The sequence below is a fragment of the Scyliorhinus canicula genome, chromosome 19 (genome assembly GCF_902713615.1).
Source record: "Scyliorhinus canicula chromosome 19, sScyCan1.1, whole genome shotgun sequence".
NCBI lineage: Eukaryota > Metazoa > Chordata > Chondrichthyes > Carcharhiniformes > Scyliorhinidae > Scyliorhinus > Scyliorhinus canicula.
In genome coordinates, this window is record NC_052164.1 from 60,704,664 (window position 1) to 60,731,694 (window position 27,031).

General features: G+C 47.9%; 1 protein-coding gene across 2 annotated transcripts in view; it reads right to left on the bottom strand.

The window, feature by feature from the left end:
* kirrel3a (kirre like nephrin family adhesion molecule 3a) overlaps window positions 1-27,031 on the bottom strand; it is a 991,443-nt gene that overhangs the window by 110,779 nt on the left and 853,633 nt on the right. For both annotated transcript variants that reach the window (XM_038778399.1, XM_038778398.1), the window contains exons 7-10: window positions 11,155-11,303; window positions 10,019-10,146; window positions 2,559-2,685; window positions 126-226 (exon numbers count right to left, since the gene is read on the bottom strand). In XM_038778399.1, the coding sequence (XP_038634327.1) occupies window positions 126-226; window positions 2,559-2,685; window positions 10,019-10,146; window positions 11,155-11,303 (505 nt within the window). The remainder of the gene's footprint in view (window positions 1-125; window positions 227-2,558; window positions 2,686-10,018; window positions 10,147-11,154; window positions 11,304-27,031) is intronic.

Below are 27,031 nucleotides of genomic sequence, written 5' to 3' on the forward strand. Positions count from 1 at the left end.
ACCCAAACCGCAAATCAAGTCAGGGTACCTGTCACTGGGAAGCAACAGTGCTAACTGCTGTGCTACCGTGCAGCCCCAATTGGCCTATGAGAGCAATTAAGTGCCTGTTTCGCTGAGTCACTCACTATTCGATCAGGAGGAGGTGTGCTCCGGATGAAACACTTGATCTGCCCTTTCTTGCCTTGTAGAGCGTGCTGCATCTGTGTGCTGGAGATGATGGGGGGCCCTGCAATCCAAAATAAAAACAAATCACACACACATACACACGCATGCAATTCATCAAACAACTTTATTAAATTAGACTCTTCATCCATCAAAGCCTTCCATGTATTACACCCTCTCCAAAGGAACAAGCAACATCAGGGCACACTCTGCACATAATTAAACTGAATATAATTGCTGATTATTAGTGATCTAATTAAAATAAATTTACATTTAATGAATATTTTAAAGGGTAATTGCACACACAATGTGCAACATACTTGCAGCAAATTTTTTCTCAAAGGTAACCAGCATATTTTCTTTTTCCCCTTTGTTAACTTCAGTGAGCAGAAATTGGAGGAACTTTAGTGAAACATGTCAGAGAAAAGCTGCCAAGAGTCAAGGAAAGTTTGACGTAAATATGTGCTACCGTGTCAACCATACAGAGGTCCCCCCTCAAGGTTTCTGGTGATGTTTGATTTTGTTCGATAGGAACGGCATCATTTTTCTGCAGAATTCATTTGAAAGCAATTTTTATTTTCTGGAACAAACTTGAATTGTGCAACTTTATTTATTGTTCTCTTCTGCTTCTTCGGTGACAGCGTTTGACCCCAGAAGATGCTGATTGGCTAACATATTTCTCAACAGGTTTGAACCTTGGAGCAGGGGCTCTGCAAATTAAAGCTGGATGATGAATGTCGGGTAGTGTCAGTAAGGTTGAAATGAGCAACAGTACAGTTCTTAACCTCACAGAGCGACAGTTTCTATACAATACCCTGTGCTTCCTTTATAGCAATGTTCTATCCATTTGATTAAAGCTTATAACACCAATGTACTTTTGTTTATAGAGATGTGTGTGTGCCTGTATGCATCAACATATTGATGCTCATGCATCTGTAAACCTAGATACGAGCGTTTATGAACCTATCTTTGTGAGCTGATTGTGTAAAGTCTGTTCCACTGCCTGTGCAGATGTGGTTGTAATGAAGTGCACCTGAGTGTCTATAAGTACAAAGGTGCATATGAGCATGGTTTTGTGGACATGTGTGAGCATGTAGCAGTTTCTGTATGTATGTGCATGTGTGCATGTAGGCGTGTTTGTGTGAACATGTATGTGTATTTGTGGGTGCAGCTGTGTGTGTGCATGTATATGCATGTGTGCATATGTATGTGCCTGTATGCGCATGTGTATTTATGTATATGTATGTGTGCAAACCTGTGTATATGCATTCAACGGAGTGTGTATGCATATTTATAAGTCTTTGTGCGTGCACGTCTATGTGTACATGAATATATATGTGTGTATATGTGCATGTGTATGTGTGCAGATCTATCTATGTGTGTACCTGGATGTGCATATGTATTTGCATGTGTGTGTGTGTATATGCGTCTGTGTGTGTGCTTGTGCATGCATGCATGCATATAAGAACATAAGAACTAGGAGCAGGAGTAGACCATCTGGCCCCTCGAGCCTGCTCCGCCATTCAATGAGATCATGGCTGATCTTTTGTGGACTCAGCTCCACTTTTCGGCCCGAACACCATAACCCTTAATCCCTTTATTCTTCAAAAAACTATCTATCTTTACCTTAAAAACATGTAATGATGGAGCCTCAACTGCTTCACTGGGCAAGGAATTCCATAGATTCACAACCCTTTGGGTGAAGAAGTTCCTCCTAAACTCAGTCCTAAATCTACTTCCCCTTATTTTGAGGCTATGTCCCCGAGTTCTGCTTTCACCCGCTAGTGGAAACAACCTGCCCGCATCTATCCTATCTATTCCCTTCATAATTTTAAATGTTTCTATAAGATCCCCACTCATCCTTCTAAATTCCAATGAGTACAGTCCCAGTCTACTCATAATCCAACCCCTTCAGCTCTGGGATTAACCTAGTGAATCTCCTCTGCACACCCTCCAGTGCCAGTACGTCCTTTCTCAAGTAAGGAGGCCAAAACTGAACACAATACTCCAAATGTGGCCTCACTAACACCTTATACAATTGCAACATAACCTCCCTAGTCTTAAACTCCATCCCTCTAGCAATGAAGGACAAAATTCCATTCGCCTTCTTAATCACCTGTTGCACCTGTAAACCAACCTTCTGTGACTCATGCACTAGCACACCGTAGTCTCTCTGCACAGCGGCATGCTTTAATATTTTATCGTTTAAATAATAATCCTGTTTGCTGTTATTCCTACCAAAATGGATAACCTCACATTTGTCAACAGAATGTGACAATATGTGTGTGTGTATGCATATGTATGTGTGTGTGTGTGCATGCATGTACGCATGTGATGTGCAGGTGTACGTGTGTGTGTAAGCACAAGGTGACAGCTGGGACCGAGAAGAATTTTACCATTGACTGTCAGGCTGACCTCCCTCTCCCCGGCACCAACTCGTGGCACAACTGCCCTGCAGACATACTTCCCAGCATCCTCCTGAGCGACTGCCTTCAGTGTCATGGTGTTATCATTGCTGAGAACCTGAAGGAGCGGAGGGAAAGGTCAGAGGTCAATAACAGGAACATTGCAAGGTAATCAGGGCATTAGAGGGCAGTGGAAACAAACTCTTCATCCGTCTCTCCGGAGAATCTCCTCAGTGATGGGGTGAGGCTGTGAGCTGTCGGTGCAGTTCAAACAGAAAAATAAGTCCCACAACTTGTGACCTATCACTCAGACATTACTTCCTTTCTCTGACATTGACGGATCTATTGTCTATTTTCCACCTTTTCTTTGTTTTTTTAAAAATTCTGAATCCTCAAACCCTCAGCTTATCTTCTGAATTCTGACGAACCTGTGGAGATTGGTGCTGCAGTGCCGCTGCTTGCCACCATGTGGTGCTCTTTGCTCATGTCTGACTCCATCCATGGCCCAGCTGAGAAAATTAATGGGTGATTGTCAGTGTTCAGAGAGCGCCAAGGGCCAGGTCAGATGGCGGAGGAGGCTGGGGGAGAGGAAGCAGCCATCTTTAGTGCACCCCAAAAGTTTTAGGCCACCTGCCCAGTTCTTTATCCAACAGTCGCTGTCCGTACAATTTGAAAGGGTTTCTGTCCACATGGGTGCAAGATTTCTGCTCCGTCGTGTGTGTTGCTTGACACTGAATTCTAGCATTGTATAAATCCAGAAAGAAGAGGTGGGAACATCTCTTTAGTGCAATGATTCTCACCTCTGAATCAGAATGTTGTGGCTTCCAGTCCCACTCCAGGGGCTTGTACATTATCAGGCAGGCGCACCCAAATTGATATTGAGTGTTGCAGTGACAGGGGGCAGGATTCTCCCAGCTAGGGGCCGGGCCGGAGAATCCTGGCGTTGGCACGCGGATCGGCGCCGAAGCGTTTGGTGCGGCGCCGGTCGCGATTTATTGCACGCGGCCGGCCCAGCAATTCTCCGGCCCGGCTGGGCCGAGCAGCCGCTGTAAAAAGGCAGAGTCTTGCCGGCACCATCCACACCTGGTCGCAGCCGGTGGGAACTCTGCATGCAGGGTCGGGTGGTGGCATGTGGGGGGGGGGGGGGGGGGGCTCTGACCCCGGGGGGGCCTCCGAGCCCGGAGGGGGGCTCTGACGCTGGGGGGCCTCCGATGGAGCCTGGCCCATGATCGGGGCCCACCGATCGGCGGGCCGGTCACTCGCTCCCCGGGCCTATTTACTTCCGCACCGGCCCCTGAACCCCCGCACCATGATGCGTCGGGGCCGACGCGTTGAGGGAGGCCATCACACATGCACTTGTTGGCGCCGGCGCCACTGTGCATGCGAGGATTCCGAGGCACACAGTTCGCGCCGGGATGGGAGGCCTGTAGGGCCAGAATCGGTACTCCCAGTGGCCCATTCACGCCGCCGTGAAACGCAACGGCATTTCCGACGGAGTTGTCACTCTGCTGCCGAATGGGAGAATCCCGCCCGAGGATTCCATCCTTCAAAAGCCATAGTTAAACGGAGGCTTGTTTGCTGCATTAAGTAAATTCACCACAACTCCGAGAAGAGCAGTGGGAGTTCCAGGTAAACATTTTCCCTCAACCCACGTAGGGACATAGGAAATAGGAGCAAGAGCAGGCCATTTGGCCCATCGAGCCTGCTCTGCCATTCACCCAGAGCATGCCTGACCATTCACCTCAGTGCCTTTTACCAGCACTATCCCGATATCCTTTGATAGCTTCAACCTCCAGGGGGCCTCACGGTAGCATGGTGGTTAGCATCAATGCTTCACAGCTCCAGGGTCCCAGGTTCGATTCCCGGCTGGGTCACTGTCTGTGTGGAGTCTGCATGTCCTCCCCGTGTGTGCGTGGGTTTCCTCCGGGTGCTCCGGTTTCCTCCCACAGTCCAAAGATGTGCGGGTTAGGTGGATTGGCCATGCTAAATTGCCCGTAGTGTAAGGTTAATGGGGGGGATTGTTGGGTTACGGGTATACGGGTTACTTGGGTTTAAGTGGGGTGATCATTGCTCGGCACAACATCGAGGGCCGAAGGGCCTGTTCTGTGCTGTACTGTTCTATGTTCTAAATCTATCGATCTCTGTCCATAGGCCCCTGGGACAGGAATTTTAAAGATTCGCCATCCTCTGAGTGAATAAATTCCTGCCGGTCTCTGTCCTAAATGGCCTGCTCCTTATTCTGAGACTCTACCCCCGGTTCGAAAGCAGATGAACAAGTCATGTATCACACTGCAGTTTGTGCGAACTTGTGCATTAAGTGACAGCCACATTTCCTACATTATAACCGGGATTTGACTTCACCAAAATTTCACTTGCTGTGACGTGCTTGTTGATGCCCTGAGACTGTTACAGCAGATATGTGTACATAGCAGGGCGTTAAAATTGATTCTTTAGGAGCTTCTCTCAGGGGTGTGACACTATGAGAAATGTACAGAACTGGAAGGGTTAATGTTTTATGCGAATAAACCATCAGAGGGAGCTAGATACAGAACTACATAAAGCATCGATGGTGATCCTTCTGGGAGAATGTTGAGGAGAAGGATAGAAGACAGACTGTAGGAAAGCTAGTGTGAGCAGATCATAGTTATTGTCTTAGTGTAGAGATTAGTGGGAGATGAGTGTAGATTGTATGTTTATTATCAATTGTTTATTATTTGGAAACAAGAGTCAAATTCAATTAATTAGTGTAAATAAATCTTTAGCTTTGTTCAATACAAAAGTTGTGGTCTTTGTGAACACTACACCAACCATCCGAGCATCTGAACCACAAAGAACATCACAAGAAGGACGTACTGAGCGGTGTATCAGGAGCACCCCTGTGGGTCTTCCTCATGGGTTTGTAGCAATTGGCCAAGGAGTACAGGCAAACTATTGAACTAAGGGGGCATCGTACATGGCTCTGATCCATGACCCGCTCAATGTTCGCACGGAAGTACACATGTCCCCTTTCCCACCTGTCGGTGATCAGGAGCAGGGTCTCTGGCTGATCTTGCTCTCTTCTTAACCCCAAGAGACTCTTTAAGTTAGTTCACATTGCCCAAGAACTGCTCCAGCTGCTCCCAGCAGATTCAAGACACAACGGGCTTGATTCTCCGAATTGGAGGCTGTGTCCCCATGCCGGCGTGAAAATGGTGGCTTTTACGCCAGGAAAACTGGTGCAAAATGACCAACAGTTCCCCGTTTGGCTGGGGGCTAGCATGCTGGCAGTGTAGAGCACCCAGCCCGAGCTGCTGATGCGGGCCAGAGAATTGTCGGATCCATGGGCGTGCATGTACACGGCGCGATCTGCAGCAGCTTTGCCGTGCTTCATGGGAGATGCTGCTCACGGACAAGGTCCGCGAAATAGTCCCCGCTTCGGCCAGCTCACCCGCCCTACCACAGTGCCCCCAGCCCTGAATATTTCCACCCCTGCCCGCGGATCGGCCCTCCCCCGACTGAGTCCACAGCCGCCACACTGATTTCCCACCACGTGAGACCACATAAGGCCATAAGACATAGGAGCAGAATTAGGCCACTTGGCCCATCGAGTCTGCTCCGCCATTCAATCATGGCTGATATTTTCTCATCTGCATTCTGCTGCCTCCTCCCCATAACCCCGAATCCCTTATTAATCAAGAATCTATCTATCTCTATCTTAAAGACACTCAGTGAATTGGCCTCCACAGCCTTCTGTGGCAAAGAGTTCCATAGATTCACCACCCGCTGGCTGAAGAAATTCCTCCTCATCTCTGTTTTAAAGGATCGTGCCTCTGTCTGAGATGGTGTCCTCTGATTCTAGTTTTTCCTACAAGTGGAAACATCCTCTCCAAGTCCACTCTATCCAGTCCTCGCAGTATCTTGTAAGTTTCAATAAGATCCGCTCTCATCCTAAACTGCAACGAATACAGACCCAGAGTCCTCAAACGTTCCTCATATAACAAGTTCTTAATTCCAGGGATCATTCTTCGGAACCTCCTCTGGATCCTTTCCAAGGCCAGTACATCTTTTAAGACATATGGGGCCCAAAACTGCTCACAATACTCCAAATGGGGTCTGACCAGACCCTTACACAGCCTCAGAAGTACATCCTTGGTCTTGTATTCTCGCCCTCTTGACATGAATGCTAATATTGCATTTGCCTCCTTAACTGTGGACTGAACCTGCACATTAACCTTAAGAGAATCGTGAACAAGGACTCCCAAGTCCCTTTGTGCTTCTGCTTTCCGAACACATTTCCCCATTTAGAAATAGTCTATGCCTAAATTCCTCCTTCCAAGGTGCATAACCTCACACTTTTCCACATTGTATTCATCTGCCACTTCATTGCCCACTCTCATAGTCCTTCTGCAGCTCCCTTGCTTCCTCAATATTACCTGACCCTCTACAGATCTTTGTATCATCTGAAAACTTAGCACCAGGGCCTTCAGTACCTTCTTCCAGATCATTAATTTATATTGTAAAACGTTGTCCCAGCACAGACCCCTGAGGCACAACACTAGTGACTGGCTGCCATCCTGAAAAAGACCCCTTTATCCCCACTCTCTGCCTTCTGCCAGTAAGCCAATCCTTTATCCATACCAGGATCTTACCCTGAACACCGTGAGCTCTTAACTTATTTAACAGCCTCCGATGTGGCACCTTGTCAAAGGCCTTCTGGAAATCTAAATAAATCATGTCCACTGGTTCTCCTTTGTCTAACTTCCTTGTTACCTCCTCAAAGAACTCTAACAGATTTGTCAGACATGACCGTCCTTTGATTAAGCCGTGCTGACTCAGTCCTATTTTACCATGTACTTCCAAGTACTTTGCGATCTCATCTTTAATAACAGACTCAAAAATCTTACCAATGACCGAAGTCAGGCGAACCGACCTATAATTTCCCATCTGCTGCCTCCTCCCTTCTTAAACAGTGGTGTTACATCAGCAACCTTCCAGTCCTCTGGGACCATTCCTGCATCCAGTGATTCCTGAAAGATCATCACTGATGCCTCCACAATTGCCTCAGCTATCTCTTTTAGGACCCTGTTGTGTAGTCCATCCGGTCCAGGTGACTTATCCACCTTCAGACCTTTCAGTTTCCCCAGAACCTTCTCCTTAGTAATGGTCACTGTACTCACCTCTGCTCTCTGGTTCTCCTGGAGCTCTGGCATCCCACTGGTATCTTCCACCGTGAAGATTGATGCAAAGTAACTATTCAGTTTGTCTGCCATTTCTTTGTTTCCTATTATTACTTCTCCAGCCACATTTTCCAGTGGTCCAATGTCTATTTTTGCCTCTCTCTTACCTTTTATATGTTGAAAAAAATCTCTTCCAATATTCCTTTATATTACTAGCTAGCTTGCATACTTCATCTTCTCCCCCCTTATTGCTTTTTTAGTTGTCGTCTGCTCACTTTTAAAGGCTTCGCAATCCTCTGGTTTCCCACTAATCCTTGCCACTTTGTATGCTTTATCTTCAGCCTTTATGCTGCCCTTGACATCCCTCATCAGCCATGGATGCCTTGTCCTCCCTTCGCATGTTTCCTTCTCCTTGGGATGATTTATGTTGTGCCTCCCTAATAACCCCCAAAAACCCCTGCCATTGCTGTTCCACTGTTTTCCCTGCTAGGCTCCTTTTCCAATCAACTCTGGCCAGCTCCTCCCTCATGTCTTTGTAGTTACCCTTATTTAATTGTAGTACCTTTACATCTGATTGCAGCTTCTCCCTCTCAAATTGCAGGGTAAATTCTATCATATTGTGGTCACTGCTCTCTAAGGGTTCCTTCACCTTCAGTTCCCTAATGAAGTCTGCCTCATTGCACATCACCAAATCCAGAATTGCCTGTACCCTAGTAAGCTCTGACACAAGCTGCTCCAAAAAACCATCTCTTAGACATTCCACAAATTCAATTTCTTCGGATCCACTACCAACCTGATTTTCCCAGTCCACCTGCATATTGAAGTCCCCCATGATTATTGTAATATTACCTTTTTTACATGCCTTTTCTATCTCCTGATTTATTTTCTTCCCCACATCCTGACTACTGCTAGGGGGCCTGTACATAACTCCCATCAGGGTCCTTTTACCTTTGTGATTCCTCAACTCTACCCACAGAGATTCTATGCCTTCTGATCCTATATCGCTCCTTGATATCGATTTAACTTCATTCCTTACTAACAATGCAACCCTGCCCCCTTTGTCCATCTGCCTGTCCTTTCGATAGGACATATATCCTTGGATATTTAGATCCCAGCCCTGATCCCCTTGCAGTCATGTTTCAGTGATGCCCACAACATCATACCGGCCAATTTCAATGTGTGCAACAAGCTCATTTACCTTGTTCCGTCTACTGCGTGCATTTAGGTACAACACCCTCAATCCTGCATTGACCAGCTCCCTTTTCACACTCTCCTCAGTCACTGTACCCTGTACTGTGGCCCATTTTGATTTTTGACTGTGGCTTCTCGGCCTTACACTTTCCCCCTTACTGCTTTTTGTTTCCGGCCCCGTTGTACTTCCCTCTGACTTCCTGCATCGGTTCCCACCCCTCTGCCACATTAGTTTAAACCTTCCCCAACAGCACTAGCAAATATGTGTCCCATGCCGTTGGGAACTCGGCCGGTCGAAGACGGAGCATCGCCGGGGGTGCCTCAGCCAATGTACGGAGGCCATGGATAGGGCGAGCGGGGTACTTGCAAAGTACGCCACTTTCCAGGGGGCGGAGCATCCCAAAACGGCGGGCCCCGATTTCGGCATCATCGAGGATTCTCCGCCCCGTCATCGAACGCGATTTCGGCATCGGGGGTCGGAGAATCGAGCCCGACCTCTTTTGTCGAGCAAACACAACACAGCAAAGTGTGAAATAATTGAGCTGCTTAGTTGGTATGATCTGAAGGATTAGACCAGCCCCCGGGGGTTGCATTCCTCGCACTGTAATCAGAGAATGATAAATCATCAATATTATGTGACAGGAAAATGAGACACAATGTGCACACTATCCTGAATGGAATTGCATGGTAATTTCCTCACTTGTCGCTGGGTCAAAATCCTGGAACTCCATTTCTAACAGCACTGTGGGTGTATCTACACCACGTGGACTTCAGTGGTTCGAGAAGGCAGCTCACCACCACCTTCTCAAGGGCAATTGGGAATTGGCAATAGAATGCCGAACGTGTCAGTTAAACCAGATCCTGAGAATGAAAATTTCAATGAGAATTCATTGTGCATCGCACACAATCTGAAAAGATGGTGAAAATGCCCCTAAGAGTGAACGAATGAGCTTCCCACATGGTCCTCATTGCACGGTGCCCCTGGCCTCGCCCGCACTGGTGGGGATTGGACAGATTTGGAGTGGGGCACAGGATATGTGGACAGGGCACCCCTGGGTGATACGGGATGCCTGTTGACTGACCAGTGCCGGTTCCCATACTCACCACCCCGGAGCCTCGCTTCATCCACACAATTGTGAGAGACGGGTTTCCGGTCCAGGCACAGTTGAAGATGGCGCTTGATCCCAGGTCGACAGACAGAGACTGGGGTTCAGAGGTCAGCCGGGGCCCAACTGCATGGGGAAGAAAGGAGGGAAAAGATGAGCGGAGCCGAAGAATGAGACTGTATGCATTTTCAGCAAAGCTGGGACAGCACCCCAACAACAACTTGCATTTACCGGCACCTTTAATGGATTAAGATGTATTCCAAACATGTTTCACAGGAATGCAATACAAGAACACAGAAAACAGGAGCAAGAGTAGATCACATGGCCCATTGAGCCTCATGACTGATGATTGGGCTCAACTCCATTTTCCCGCCCATTCCCGATATCCCTTAATTCCCCAAGAGACCAAAAATCAGTCCATCCCACCACCTTAAATCTATTCAATGACGGAGCATCCAGGCCCTTCCGGGGTAGAGAATGCCAAAGATTCACAACCCTCTTCGTGAAGTAATTTCTCCTCATCTCAGTCCTAAATGATCAGCCCCCTTACATATCCCGAGACTCTGCTCAAGTATTCCCAGACCAGCGGAAACAATCTCTCAGAGTCCATTCTGTCAAACCCCTTCAGAATCTTGTAGATTTCAGTGAGACCTCCACTCATTCTTGCAAACTCCAGAGAATATAAATCCAATTTACTCATCCTCTCATCATAGGGCAAACCCCTCATCCCAGAGACCCACGTGGTGAACCTCCTCTGTAGCGCCTCCAATGCAAGTGTGTCCTTCATTAAATATGGAGACCAAAGCTGCACATAATGTTCCAGATGTGGTCTCACCAAAATCATGCACAGACTATGACTCAAAAACACTTAAAGTGATAAGACTCGTCACCTGGAAAAATCGGGCTCCTGTGGCATTGTGACAATTTGATTTGAATATGTTAATGGTGCCCCATGCTGGAAGATGGTAATGGATGCGCCTGTGAGGATTATATTTTGCATTTTCGATGGATTAACATCACCAGATATTGAGGAGCCCGTTTGGTTATTTTCAGCCATTTTCCAATTGGGAGACTGGGGAATGGCTGAGAGTTGGGAGAATGAGGAATGGCAAACGCAGGTTAAAGATTCCTTACAGTACACATCGACGGTCCGACTGATGTTTGTACTTCCCAGTGGGTTCGAAACGGCGCAGGACACAGGCTCTGTGAAGAAAGTGTAGTCCACAATTGTCTCGTATGTCTCACCCAGAACACCTCTCAGCAACTGACCAGCCTTCGCCCATCTGAAACATATGGTCAATTAAATGTCATAATCAACACCCTGGCATTGAAGAAAAATAAATCTTTGCATATACCCCAGGCTATTGTAGCACTTTCATATACCACACACTGCAACATATACTGCAACACTCTGAAATACTCCACTCATCTCATTGTAATGCCCCGAAACACCCCAGATGCCTCACTTTGTAACAATGTGAAATAACAAACATGCCTTTCTGTAACAATGTGAATTAACAAATAGCCCTCATTGCAACACTGGATATACCCCACACCCTCATTGTAACACAGTGATATATCCCATCTTCACAGCAACACTGCTACAGAACACCCCCCTCAATGTAACACTGTCATATTACCCACCTTCACAGCAACACTCTGATATAGCCCAAACCCCTCACTGGAACACTTCATTTGTCTCATTGTAACACCCCGAAACAGCCCACGCGCCTCACTGTAACACCCTGGAATACCTCAGTTGTCTCATTGTAACACCCTGAGATATTCCCACTCGCCCCTCACTGTAATACTTTTACACACCTCATTGTAATACTCACAGATACACCACTCATTGTGACACCCAATGTTGCACCCCTCACTGTAACACTCTCGGTTACACCTCCTCTGTAACAGTTTTTGTAACACCCCTCATTGTAACACTCTCTGTGATACCCCTCACTGTAAAACTCACTGTTACACCTCTCACAAACTCTCTGTTACACCCTCTCTGTAACACTCTCTGTAACACCCCTCACTGTAACACTCTCTGTAACACCCTTCACTGTAACAGTCTCTGCTGCACCCCTCACTGTAACACTCTCTGTTGCACCCCTCACTGTAACATGCTCTATTACACCCCTCACTGTAACACTTACTGTAACACTCCTCACTATAACACTCTCTGTTACCCCCACCGTAACACACTGTTACCCCCTCACTATAACACTCTCTGTAACACCCTCACTGTAACACTCTGTTACACCCCTCATTGACTCTCTGTTACCCCCTCACTGTATCACTCTGTTACATCCCTCATTGACTCTCTGTTACCCCCTCACTGTAACACTCTCTGTAACACCTCTCACTGTAATACACTCTGTAACACCCCTCACTGTAACACTCACTGTTACACCCCTCACTGTGACACTCTCTGCTGCACCCCTCACTGTAACACTCTCTGCTGCACCCCTCACTGTAACACTCTCTGCTGCACCCCTCACTGTAACACTCACTGTTACACCTCTCACTGTAACACTCACTGTTACACCTCTCACTGTAACACTCTCTGTAACACCCCTCACTGTAACACTCTCTGTAACACCCCTCACTGTAACAGTCTCTGCTGCACCCCTCACTGTAACCAGCTCTGTTACACTCCTCACTGTAACACTTACTGTAACACTCCTCACTATAACACTCTCTGTTACCCCCACCGTAACACACTCTGTTACCCCCTCACTATAACACTCTCTGTAACACCCTCACTGTAACACTCTGTTACATCCCTCATTGACTCTCTGTTACCCCCTCACTGTAACACTCTCTGTAACACCTCTCACTGTAATACTCTCTGTAATACCCCTCACTGTAACACTCACTGTTACACCCCTCACTGTGACACTCTCTGCTGCACCCCTCACTGTAACACTCTCTTCTGCACCCCTCACTGTAACACTCACTGTTACACCTCTCACTGTAACACTCACTGTTGCACCTCTCACTGTAACACTCACTGTTGCACCTCTCACTGTAACACTCACTGTTACACCTCTCACTGTAACACTCACTGTTACACCTCTCACTGTAACAGGCTCTGTTACACCCCCCATTATAACACACTGTTACCCCCTCACTGTAGCATTCACTGTTACACCCCTCACTGGGACACACTCTGTTACCCCCTCACTGTAATACCCTCTGTTACCCCCTCACTATAGCACTTACTGTTACACCCCTCATTCAACACACTTTGTTACCCCCTCAATTAAACATTTTCTCTTACACCCCCCTCAATGTAACACTGTCATATAACAGTTTCTGACTATTTACTCATTGTTGTTTCTGTGTTTTTATGATGTAAACAGAATGTATTTTAACGACTGTGAGCGCAGAATATGCACGATTATTTAAGCTGGCAAAATGAGATAAACCGACTCGAGAAGTGTAATATTATGGACCTGCTGGGTAGACGTGATTTAGGCCAGGGACCTTGAGATTATGCATGGGAGTCATATTGTGAGATCAAAAATAGACTCATGCAGTTGGAGGCAATTCGCAGAATGTTCCAAACAACATTCATTCGCCAACCTTAATGAGGTTTCACTTTGCAACATGAGATGTATGTTCCCTCCGTGTGCATCGATCAAGAGACTTTGGGAGGCAGTCATGAGGATCAGATCATCCTTTGTAGGGCCGATATTTCAGAATGTTCCCAGTCTTAGTATTCTGGGTGAATAATTCTTCTTACGCTGCTGTCTGCATTGATACCAGGCCCTGGAGACGGGTAGGGGTCTTTAATCTGACATCTCATCACCCGCATCACAAGATCACAATGCTGATCACTTCAGCACTTTGTTGGTGGTGTTAGAATAATGGAGTCACGGACCCTGCAGAACTGTCCGGCAATCTTCAGGAATTAAAAGTTAATCTCTTCACACTGCTCCGAATAGCAGGGGAACAAAATGTTAAGGCCGTAAAATAAGTTGTTTTATTCATTACCTTTTTCTGTGAGCACGTCTGTTGTTTAATTATAAAAGGCTTAGAAAAGGGAGGGGGGGGGGGGAATAATTGCTTGGGAACCTATATGGGGGAGGGGGGGGGGGGTGGTTGTGGAGACAGTTGGAAGCCAGACATCATGCGGTGGTATCTCTAGGAATCTATCAAAGGAACATAATAAAGAGTCATTGGACTCGAAACGTTAGCTCTTTTCTCTCCCTACAGATGCTGCCAGACTTGCTGAGATTTTCCAGCATTTTCTCTTTCGTTTCTTATATATCAAAGGAGAGTTGGCCACTTGTCCTGTGCTGAGCCCATCACTCTGAATCACTGAAATTAAACATCGAAAATGAGGAGTGCCTGATGGTTCGGGTGGGGAGTCTCTTAACAAAGTTGAATACTTCAACTGAATACAGGGAGCTGAGGAGAGGAGGACGTAGGCCATGGTTTGAGGCTTGCTTTTTAATGGTGAATAAGTGTTGTAAGTTTTAAAGATTAGCTACCATGCAATACCAAAATGCTATACAACAACAGCCACCTGTCCTGATCCTGGCAAGCCGGAAGACATCTGTGCAATGCCCATCTCACAAGAGAAAATGGACATTGCCTCTACTTGTTTAACTTCCTTTCACGCTAACTAACTAACCTTCCCAGAAAGCCTCATCTCTTTGTGAGCTTCTGAAGACAGAGGTACCTTTCATTTGGTGGATGGGCTATTAACACATATTAATAATAATAATCGCTTATTGTCACAAGTAGGCTTCAATGAAGTTACTGTGAAGAGCCGCGAGTTGCCTGTTCGGGGAGGCCAGTACAGAAATTGAACCCGCGCTGCTGGTATTGTTCTGCATTGCAAGCCAGCTATTTAGCCCACTGTGCTTAACCAGCCCCAATTGTCTTAAAAATCACATGGCACATCCATGGACCAGACTCACAACTGACCTCTTCAGCACCCATGGAGATGTTTTCTTGGTTGTGTTGATTACTTTCCCAGGTTTGCCATGACCATCAGTTAGGCAACACATCCAATGCAACCATTGCTGACACGTTAAGCTTGATCTTCAGTCTACCTGGGGCACCACAGGAAGTTATTTCCAACAATTAAAAAAAAAAATTTTACAGGATGTGGACGCCACTGGCTAGGCCAGCATTTATTGTCCATTTCTCATTGCCCTTCGGAAGATAGTGGTGAGCTGCCTTCTTGAACTGCTGCAGGTAGGTACACCCATCGTCCTGTTTGGGAAGGAATTCCAGGATTTAGCCCCAGCAAAAGTGAAGGAACGGCGATATATTTCCAAGTCCGCATGGTGTGTGGCTTGGAGGGGAACCTCCAGGTGGTGGCATTCGCAGACACCTACTGCCCTTGTCCTAGATGATAGTGGTTGTGGGTTTGGAAAGTGCTGCTGAAGGAACCTTGGTGAGTTCATGCAGTGCATCTTGTAGATGATACACATGTGTGTAACTTTTTGTTGGTGGTGGGGGAAGTGAATGTTTGTGGAAGGGGGAGCAATCAAGTGGGTTGTTTTTCCTGGATGGTGTTGAGCTTCTTGAGTGTTGCTGGAGTTGCACTCATCCAGGCAAGTGGAAAGTATTCCATCACACCTTTGTTTTGTGCTTTATAGTTTGTAGACAGGCTTTGGGGAGTCAGGACATGAGTTACATGCTGCAGGATTCCTAGCCTTTGACCTGCTCTGGTAGGTAGCCACAGTATTTACATGGCTGGTCCAGTTCAGTTTCTGGTCAATGGTAACCCCTGGATGTTGATGGTTGTGGATTCAGCGATGGTAATGCCATTGAATGTCAAGAGGTGAGAGTTAGATTGTCTCTTGTCATTGTCTGACACTTGTATGGAGTGCATGTTATTTGCCTCTTGTCAGCCCAAGTCTGAATATTGCCCAGGTCTTGCTGCTTTTGGACATGAACATTGGACCCTAACACACTGGATGATCCTTTAAGGCAATGTAAGAGAAGTGGGGAGTCACCCACTCCATCACTGCATTACCCAGATCCAACGGAATAGAAGAATGTATGTCACAAGCTGTAAAATCCTTAATCATGAAATGCCCCCAAACAAAACATGATCTGCATCTGAGAACAACACCGCTCAGTGGACTGTTCCCTTGCAGACAGATTTTCCGTTCAGCGGACAAGTGCAGACAACCCTCGCCATGCACCACTTCTCGATATCACTGGAGTACAAGATACATTGAACAAGAAACAGGAGAAGATAAAAGCTGACCACAACTGGGATGTGGGTAATGAATTAACCACGCTGAACGTCAGACAAAAAGTTTGAGTCCAACACCTAACTGACAGCACATGGAATCCAACAAAAACTGTTGGCTGACGCCTGAAACAGGTTGCGTCAATTACGAACAATAAATGGGATGACAGCGTGGCGAAAACAATGCCAAATCAAACCGACACCACAACCAGAAACACTAAGGACGCGATTCTCCGCAAATGCGGAGAGTCGTGAAGGCTGCCGTGAAACTGGCCGTGTTTCACGGCAGGCTCCGCGCCCCCTCCCGGGACCCGATTCTGCTCCCCGGTCGGGGCTAGCAGCGGGGCCCCGTGAACCTCGGCATCGCAGGCTTAGCGAACTTCGCTAAGCCCGTGCGCCAAGGGTAACGGCGGCTGACGCGCACGATGACGTCAGCCGCGCATGCGCGGATTGGACGGCTCCAACCCACGTATGCGCGGATGATGTCATCACGCATATGCGTGAAACCCGTGCATGCGCGGGCCGTTATGCCCCTCAGCCGCCCCGCGGACTGATCCAGCGGGGCGGCGGAGGAACAAAGAGTGCGCGGGGTTCGGACCCGCTGCCCGCGATCGGTGCCCACCAATTGCGGGCCCGTGCCAATCGGTGCCATGGTTCTCGAGAACGGCACTTTGCGGCCATTTTCACGAACTGTGAGAGCAGGTGTGTTGGAGTTTGTGAAAACGGCCGTAAAGGCCTGGGAAATCGGCCCATCGGATAGGGGAGAATCGCTGCTCGCCGTAAAAAAACGACGAGCAGCAATTCGTGTTGTGGGGCGGTCGTGGGGGGGGGAGAATAGCGGGAGGTTGGGAAAAATGTCGGGAAGGCCCTAAGTAATCCTACTGCAAGCAGAGAATAGTCCCGGACAACCATGGCACCGATGGGTGGCATGGGACTGCGATCGGTGGGCACCGATCGCGGGCAGCGGGTCCGATACCCGCGCACTATTTGTTCCTCCGCCGCCCCGCAGGATCAGTTAGAGCCGTCCAACCCGCGCATGCGCGGCTGACGTCATCGTGCGCGTCAGCCGCCGTGACGCTTGGCGCGCGGACTTAGCGACAGTCGCTAAGCCCGCGATGCCGTGCTTCACGGGGCCACGCTGCTAGCCCCGCCCGGGGGGTAGAATCGGGTCCCAGGAGGGGGCGCGGAGGCTGCCGTGAAACACGGCCAGTTTCACGGCAGCCTTTACGACTCGCCGCATTTGCGGAGAATCGCGCCCCAGCATTCTGAAATGATACACCGTAACTAATCTAGCCAGATAAACAAATCAACAATACGTTTCAGGCACTTCCAAACGTATTTCTCTGATCTATTCAGGCAAAAAGTTATTTTCTTTTTCTGTCATGTAAATAGTTTGATTCTTTCAGGGTAAACCTCCAGTTTGGAATCAAGGGGGTTGGCATGACATGATGTTGGAAGGAAGAATAAAATCCTTGTCTGTTTTGTGTTTCTTGTTTAATCCCTATCCTGCTGATTAGTTTTAAAATCATCAACTTCTGGTTTTGAAATAAACCTCCTCCCTCCCTTACCCCCACACCCCCTCCCCTACCCCCACACCCCCTCCCCACCCCACCACCGTCACCCCACAGCAAGCTGCTATGTGGCCTGATCCTGCAGATCCTCTCTGCTTCAGTATGTTCTGTGTATATAGCCCGTGATGTCATGCTGATGGACTTCGCAAGCAACCAATTCGCTTTTTTGAAATATGGGCCCTGGGCCAATTCTCTTTTGGGATTGGTGAAGCTTTTCAGAAACTTATGGAACAGGAGACGCAAGCCCCATTTTGTGCAGTTCTGTGAAAAGGTTCAGGCAGGATGAAGCTCGAAGAGATGCTCTCTGCTCTCTCTCTGCCAGGCGATTTAAAGGGGCTCCTAAGACTGTGGAAGGCACTCCTATTTGAAAGACTGCAGACAGGAGCTAGACCTGTAAAGGGGACCACTGGTTTGATCCTCTGTGTGAATGGCTGGGGAAAGCCCAATCTGAGGACTCTCTTCATGATACAGCCACAATCTCTGCACAGAGATCAGATAAGTAGAATATGCAGACTGGGCATAGAATCTGCTGTAATTGCTCACCATAATAATATCTCCAATAATATCTCAGGGAGACAGAGGTTCCATCTGGTGGTCGAAGGATAAAACTGCAATGACCTGAATATCCTGTGTAAATCGTATTGGGGTTGGTTTAGCTCACCTGGCTAAATCGCTGGCTTTTAAAGCAGACCAAGCAAGCCAGCAGCACGGTTCGATTCCTGTACCAGCCTCCCGGACAAGCACCGGAATGTGGCGACTAGGGGCTTTTCACAGTAACTTCATTGAAGCCTACTCGTGACAATAAGCAATTTTTTTTCTTTCTTTTCTTTCTATTGGGAGGAAGCCGGCACCTACAGAGACCACAGATTCATCGCAAACCTTTCCATCCCATTCCTGTTACTTTTAATCCTTCCACTGCTCCATCACCGTGTGTCTGCCTTGTGTATATCTGGGTGTAGGGTGGGGCAGAGTTTTGGGAAGACCATTGTTCCATTATTTTCATTATATGTTCATCTTTTACTCTTGTTCCAAATAAACAGTTTGTTAGTTATAATATTAATAATAATCTTTATTGTCACAAGTAGGATTACATTAACACTGCAATGAGGTTACTGTAAAAAGCCCCCAGTCACCACATTCCAGTGTCTGTTCGGGTACACAGAGGGAGAATTCAGAATGTCCAAATTACCTAACAGCGCATTTTTCAGGACTTGTGGGAGGAAACTGGATTAAACAGGGAGAACATGGCAGACTCCGCACAGACTTCGCACAGTCTAATCACTGGGCTACCGTGCCACCCTGTTTTATTTACAGTCAAGGGTTCAAGATGTCAGGAAAACACACAAATTATTGGTTAATTAACTTCTGTTGGGACTCCGGGGTCTGTCTATGGGGCTGGAACTGACCGAGCACTCCCCCATGGTGTTGTAACAATGTACATGTACCTTTAAGGGAGGATATCTTGAACTGCTGTCAATCACTACCACCTTGATAAAGTAATCCCACGACTCTGAACTCAGTGTCCGTAAATGTCAGATATTTATACGCTCTCTCCCAGTCTAATCTTTGAATAAAGAACCCAGGTTATTAATTTACCACCCTTGCCACGTGATTAGTACATTTTACATCAGACAGAGGAATGTAATAGTTGGGTAACCAGAAGTTATTATCTGCTTCTGGCTTTCCTGCCGAGAACTCCCCCCAAATGTGTTTCGAATAAGTCATCTGTGAGTAAAGGTAACAAGTATCTGGTTTTATACTTTCAAAGTGTTGGCAGCACACTATTCAAAACACTAGATGGTCATGTTCCTATAACAGCAACTTGAATTTATATTGTGGCTTTACCAAGAAATCTAACACCTTAAAGTAATAAAACATCCCAAAGTGTTTTGCAGGAACAATTATTAAACAAAGTTTGACACCAATGAACACAAGGAGATGTGAGGGCAAGTGACCAGAAAGGCGCAGGGCGGCATGGTAGCATAGTGATTAGCACAGTTGCTTCACAGCTCCAGGGTCCCAGCTTCGGTTCCTTGCTTGAGTCACTGTCTGTGCGGAGTCTGCCCGTTCTCCCCGTGTCTGCGTGGGTTTCCTCCGGGTGCTCCGGTTTCCTCCCACAGTCCAAAGATGTGCAGGTTAGATGGATTGGCCATGCTAAATTGCCCTTAGGTTAGGTGGGGCTACTGGATTACAGGGATGGGGTGGTGGTGTGGGCTTAAGTGGGCCTCTTTCCAAGAGCCGGTGCAGACTCGAAGGGCTGAATGGCCTCCTTCTGCACTGTAAATTCTATGAACAGAGGCTTGAGAGAGAGCTCCAAAGTTTTGGGTCTAGGCAGCCAAAGGCATGGTCACTGTATGTAGACCGATGAAAATCGGGGAGGCACAAAAGGCCAGAATTAGAGCAGCACTATTATCTGGAGGGTTCACAAGTCCCAAAAGACGTGCTTGTTAGGTGAATTGGACATTCTGAATTCTCCCTGAGTGTCCCCGAGCAGACGTTGGAATGTTGGATTTTCACAGTAACTTCATTGCAGTGTTAATGTAAGTTTACTTGTGACACTGATAATGATTATTATTATTACGGAGATTACTGAGATAGGGAGGGGAAAGGCCCTGGAGGGTTTTGAAAACCAGGATGAGAATGATGGAACTCCAGCTCCAAGGGACTTCTGGACTCTGACATCCAAATCGCAAGCACATGTTTTAGTCTACACAGTGACCACACTATGAAAGTACTTAATTGTAACACAGTGGTTAGCCCTGTCGCTTTGCAGCGCCAGGGTCCCGGTTCGATTCCCAGCTTGGGTCACTGTCTGTGCGGAGTCTGCATGTTCTCCCCGTGTCTGCGTGGGTTTCCTCTGGGTGCTCCGGTTTCCTCCCACAGTCCAAAGATGTGCTTGTTAGGTGAATTGGACATTCAGAATTCTTACTCTGTGTACCCGAACAGACGCCGGAGTGTGGCGACTAGGGGCTTTTCACAGTAACTTCTTTGCAGTGTTAATGTACGCGTACTTGTGACAATAAAGATTATTATTATTGTAATCAGTTGTACAGTTCTTTGGGGGCATTTTGAGGTTGTAAAAAGTGCGATATGAATGCAAGGTTTCTCTTTCCTTCTCTGTTCTGGGAATGCTGGGGGCAGCTGTGGAAACTCCTGCTGCTGCATCAAGAGAGACCAGCTGACTCAGCTTGGGCCACAGATCGAACCCGGGCTCTCTTTCTCCGGTTCAATACTTAAGCAGGCAGTGCAAACTCCACTGAACGCCGGAAGAAGGACGGGGCTGGCTGTGGGTGGGTGGTGAATGGAATAGGGCTTGGAAAAAGGAATTCCCAATGCTCCCTCCAGTGATGTGATGGGAGGTGCACAGTCATCTATGAAACCTCTCTCTCGCTGTCAACTGAAGAATGAAGGCAATAATTCACATTAATATTTGCTTGAATAGACGATCTGAATTATGGATGAAAGTACCATTCTAATAATTTTTCTGGGCCAGATTGTATTTGTCTGAATTTTAATGACTGCTTTCATTTAAAAATATCACAGAAATGCAATAACTAAACACGGACCAGTGAATCTAAAGAATATGTTGGAAAGCCCTGGGCAAATGACAATAAATTTAAACTATGCTGAAATATGCAGCCTTTGTGTTTAAAACATATTTCATGATTGTTTTAAATGAATGGATGTAATTCACTCTCCAGAAGTGGACTCTTAGTAAAAGACAATGGGAGCGACTTACTGGCCTAATTTTGCCCAACTTGGTGGCGTGATGAGGCCGTTGAATCACACGGGAGGCCTCTCACGACGCTCAGCGTCTCGCAAGATTCAAACGAACCTCGCGCAATATCGCCATCGGGATCTCGCCCAGCATTACATCACTTAAATATGCGTGTGCCGGAATGTCCCGGTGACTGGGAATAACGGTCTCCTCAACAAGGCCTCGAACAGGTGCCATTTAGTATTGGTCCACACAAATGGGGACCAGGCCATTGGAGATCCCTTGATGGTAGGGGGCAGAGTGGCACCCTTGCACACCCCCTGGCACCCAGGCAACTTGGCGCTTCCAGCCTGGCACCTTGGTACTGTCACCCTCGCACTGCTAAGGTGTCTGGGTGGCATTTCCAGACTGGCAGGGGCATTTCCCATTTCCAGGGTGGCACTGCCACGCGTCAGAAAGGGGGCATGAAGGGGACAAGAACAGTGGTGGGGCGAAGGCCAAATATTAACCGTCTCATAAATGTTGCAGGGGTGAAAGGTGGGGGTCCAGAAACCAGGGGTAGTGAGGCCTGGAAAGGGAGGGCCTTCAGCAACCCCATAGCAGTGTATCCTCACTTGGGGAGTGTGGTCTAATGCCCATGCGTGTAGGGGGTGACATTGTCCATGCATGGGGGATGTGGGGGACCTCAAGCTCACTCAGAGATCAACGCACCTTTCAAAATGGTGGCCCGGTCATAGAGGAGCCAGTCTCACCGACGAGTTCATCTTCCCATTGCTCAAAAATTTTCTAACTGTGGGCGAGACTGGGAGAAACTCCCAAGCCCAAAATATTGACTAAGTGCGCAATTTAATGGCTGCGTAGACCCGGAGAATCCAGTTAAGTAGCAGGAGAGCCCAAAATCAGGATCCGCACTGGGCGCAAATCGGTTCGCGATCTAATCGACCTGCTCCTGGTTGCAGGTTCTAGATCCAGCCCAAACATGGCAAGACCCCAACTGACACCAATTAAGACCAATCTCCATCTCATTAGCGAGACGCAAGTCCAATATAACGGCCCTCCAGACAAATTTTCAATTTCAAATTTTCAATTTCAAATTTTCAATTTCAATTTCAATTTTCACCCAGTTCCCCCATGAAAGGTCTTGCGGGTGCCGTTTAGCATTCCTATTTCAAATGGGAAGCTGGTAAAATAGAGGGGAGCTGAGGAGGTGAGTAGCATTTCCAATCCCCGGCATGCAGCCCAGGGACATTGGAGCTGCTGCCCAGTGCTTGGAGCAGAGGCGGGGGCCGGGGGAGTAACGGGGAACCACCTGAGGGGGTTGGTCAAGGCACTAGGCATCATACGTTAGGGGCTGTCCCTGGGCTGGGAGGGTTGAGGGGCTTGGCATCTGCGGGGCCCACAAGCCGTCCTCCAATATTGTGTACACCCACAACGGGGCAACTACAGCTGCTGCCTGCCTGTCCTACCAAATATTTCAGGGCAGAGCCTTGTTCGTGCTTATATGTTGGCGGCCACTTTAACTCTCTTTGGCTGTGAGCAGCCTCTAGATGCATAGCTGAAGGATATTCCTAATAAGGAACTGGCATTGTTCGTTATGTGAGTACTTCTCCGCTCTAATGTACATTCACGTGGGCACATGTGTCATGTCTCAGACGAGTGTTATTGCCCAGCATTCCAATTAAACTGAGAGGCCTGGACACTTTGTTTTAACCCTCGAGGGGCCAGCACCACAAAGGCAGCAGCCAACACTCAAACACTCAAGAGCTGTGATTCAGCATTGGGGATATCACCATGACCAGAGCGTGAGTATGTCGATCAGGGGAGGGCACCTGAGCACAGTCTCTCTAATGTTCCTAGCAAGGGTTTGGGGTCGAGGCGCTCCTGCTGTGGCTAGGGGTGAGTGTGCAGTTGGGGTGCACCAATACAACTGGCTTGGTTAATGACACTATTGAAGAAGGCGGGACATATAGGGGTAGGGAAGGCTTGGGGGGGTATGATCGTCAGGGATGGACGCCCTAACTGATTGCCAGTCTCTCTCCTTCTCAAATTCCTTACAGATACCACAATGGATAGCAGCAGCCGTGTGCTTAGTGCTGGTGGCAGCCCAGGCGCCCAGATGCCAGAAAAGACAGCCGCTGCGTCGATACAGGCTGGAGGCGGCACTCCATGTGCAAGGGTTCGTCAGGGGGCAGAGGTGTACTGCAGCGCACCACCAGAGAGGTCCAACATCGGAAGCGTATTTTGGGAAATCCGATACATCGCTCATTGACAGTACGGGTGGCAACATTAGTCTGGTTATAATGCGTCTCCACCTTGGTCTCTGGCCTCCTTACTAGCGCCATCAGCCAGGACTTCAGCGGGCACCCCCTATCCTCCAAGAGCCAGTCTGTCATCCTGGGATGGTCCTCGATGATGCCCATCATGTTGAGGAGGAACTCAGAGGGCGATGCTGGCGACTGCCCAAGGTGTAAGGCGTCGTTGGCCATCCGAGGAGATGACAGGCAGCATGTGCCGCAATAGACTCTGTCTCAACAGAGCGGCAGCTGTACCTTATCCTCACAAACTTGGCACACCGTGGAGAAGGATAACACCTGCTCCCAAGGCTGTGAAGGTCACTACAGCCCTGAATTTCTATGCCACTGGTTCATTCCTGGGCTTGAGCGGAGACTTGTGCGGCACTTCACAAGCTACAGCCCACAAGTGTATCTGTGAGGTCACAGATGCTCTGTATGCCCGGGAAGCTGATTATATTAACTTTGAGTTGGACCATGCCGATCAGGATGCCGGGCAGCAGGATTCTCCGCAATCGCTGGCATGCTGAACCCTCGCTGCCCTCTCCTTCCTCTGACTGCTCCCATAGGTCCACCCGCCCCATATGCCCCCCCTCCCCCCCCACCCCCCAGTGCCCACTTAGTGATCCTCTTCATGATCTTCCATGCTCTGCTGTTACATCTAGTTGTGTTACCTGGATGCACATCAGGGGTGGAGACAGCTTGCTGTTCTCCATGTCCTGTGGCCTTTGATGCCCTTGACAGATGATCTCTGGAGGGCCTGGAGCCAGAGGGTTCTGGCGGACTTACTGGTTTCACTGGCATTGCCATGCCACCCTATTCTACCCACTGACCTTAAGACAACCAGTGTCAGGAGGGAGGAGTCGGGTGAGGTGAAGACCACAGTCCACTCCCTGGTTGTAGGTACTGGGTCGACATCTAGCACCTCCTCCTCCCAGATGGTGCCTGCAGGGCCCTGGTGGTCTCCATTGGATAGAGGGGCAGCTGGATTGGGCTCCAATGGCCTCTGAATCATCTGGCTGTTCCAGTCCTGGCACCTCCCTGTTGTACGCACCATGGTTTTGACACCCTCAGCGATGCTCCTCAGTGACTGGGTCATGCTCCGGAGTTTCTCGGCTATGTTCACCTGCATCTGGGAAATATCCCTCATCAACTGAGACATGGTGTTGAGGCCCTCAGCCATGTTCGTCACGGACTGAGCCATGCCTTGAACACCACCAATGAAGGCACTGACACCGTGCTTCAGGCTTTCCACTGCGGTCACCATCCTAGCATTGTTGGCCTCAGTGCCACACATTGCCAGCACAATCTCCTGCTCCCATAACCTTTAGTGTTCCTGCAATCGGCTACGCACTCACTAGAGTGTTGCTGACATCTCCCCAGGGAGGCTGCAGGGGGACATCATTCAGTACTCGTCCACACAAATATGAACCAAGTGGAATGTCACCCAGGGGGTTCACCTGGGTCATTGGAGACCCCTGGTTGGTCAGGGATAGTCAAGGAAGCTCCCTTCCACCTCCCCCCCCCCCCCCCCACCACCGGATTGTGGCCACCTTGACACTACCCAGCTGGCATCTTGGCACTGCTAGGCTGACAGGAGCTCTGCCCAGCTGCTAGGGTGGTAGTGCAAGGATGTGCGAGTGCCATTGTGGCCTCTAAGTAACAGGCATCCAATTGAACAAATCAGGAGTCTCAACTGAGAATTAGAAACCAATGAGTGTAAATGAGGGATTAAATCATAAATAAGGATTCCCTTAAGGTAAGGCCTCATGGCTGACGCCTCCCGCCTGAATTGCCTTCCTGAATATTTGAATCATCCTATTCATTTATTTTGAAGTGATTTTTTTAATGCTTTTATGTTTAATGCTTTTCTTTGCCAAGTATTTGACCAGCTTATGAATTGTCTGATATTTCATTACTAAGTGAATAATTAGCAATAAAGTTGGACAACCAATTGGACAATCAAGTCTTATTAGATAAAGGTAAAACAAGAGTCCCGACAAGGGGCCTTGAGGAGGTTGACGGGTGGGGGGGGGGGGGGGGTTCCTGGTGGCTGGGGGACGAGAGGACTGTAAGGAGATGGGAGGGAGCCTGGATGGGGTCCCCCGGGACCCATAGTGGGGTGTCCTCACTTAGGGAGGTGAGGGGGAGTGCCCATGTGTGTGGGGGGTGGCATTGCCCATGGGTTGGGGAGACCTGTCTGTGTGTGACTGACCCTACAAGAACTATGACCCATCTCAGTGTGACTGACTGACTGATCCCAGAACTGTGCTAATCCAAGAGCAACAATCAGTGAAGGAAGAATATATAGAGGGAGAATCAATGAAGCTTACATCGTTCAATTTATCTGCTCTGCCTTGTTGCCGCCCACTTTACTGGTGATGAAAATGTCTCTCCATAATCTTGGACTTTGCCTTTTCACAATATTGCAAGGCCTCTAGGCATTGACCAGAGGCAAATAGAAAACTAATTTCCCCTCTCGAATCATTTCTGCTTTAAACCCAAACCAGGGAGTTTTAAAATAAATTAAGCAAACTGGAATCTGACTGCATTACTTAAATGTGGTTTGAATACTTGATTTTATGCTGGATATTTTATTCAAATCCTCAACCTGCGAGTGATTCCAATGGTGCATTATGTGAATTAATTCTTTATTAGGAACCATTTGCATAATTTACATAATATTATGCTATTCATCTCGGTACTGGCCGAGGGGGATATGGGACCTCCCAGAGAAGAGAGTTTGGCAGCACACAATGACGAGTTACAAATTCAGTGCTCACCTGTCACAGTGTGCAACCTGCCGCTAATTCCCAGGCCATAGTTAAACTGTCTGGATTTCACATTACATCACATTGCACAAAATGAACAGCCTGAAGGGCAAGTGTTGAATTTAGTCTGTGTCCCTTAATTACAGAACTTATCAGGGAATTACAGTTTTCATTTCTCAATCTCCTTCATTTTGTCAAGCGGATTTGAAATTGTTAGTCACCTTGAAATTGACAGACGCTAAACTTGTTCTATGGGTGCAAATAGCACCTTTCAAACCCATAACAATAATAATAATAATATACTTTATTAGTGTCACAAGTAGGCTGACATTATCACTGCAATGTGGTTATTGTGAAAATCCCCTGGTTGCCACATTCCAGCACCTGTTTGGATACACTGAGGGGGAATTCACAATGTCCAATTCAACTAACAAGCACGT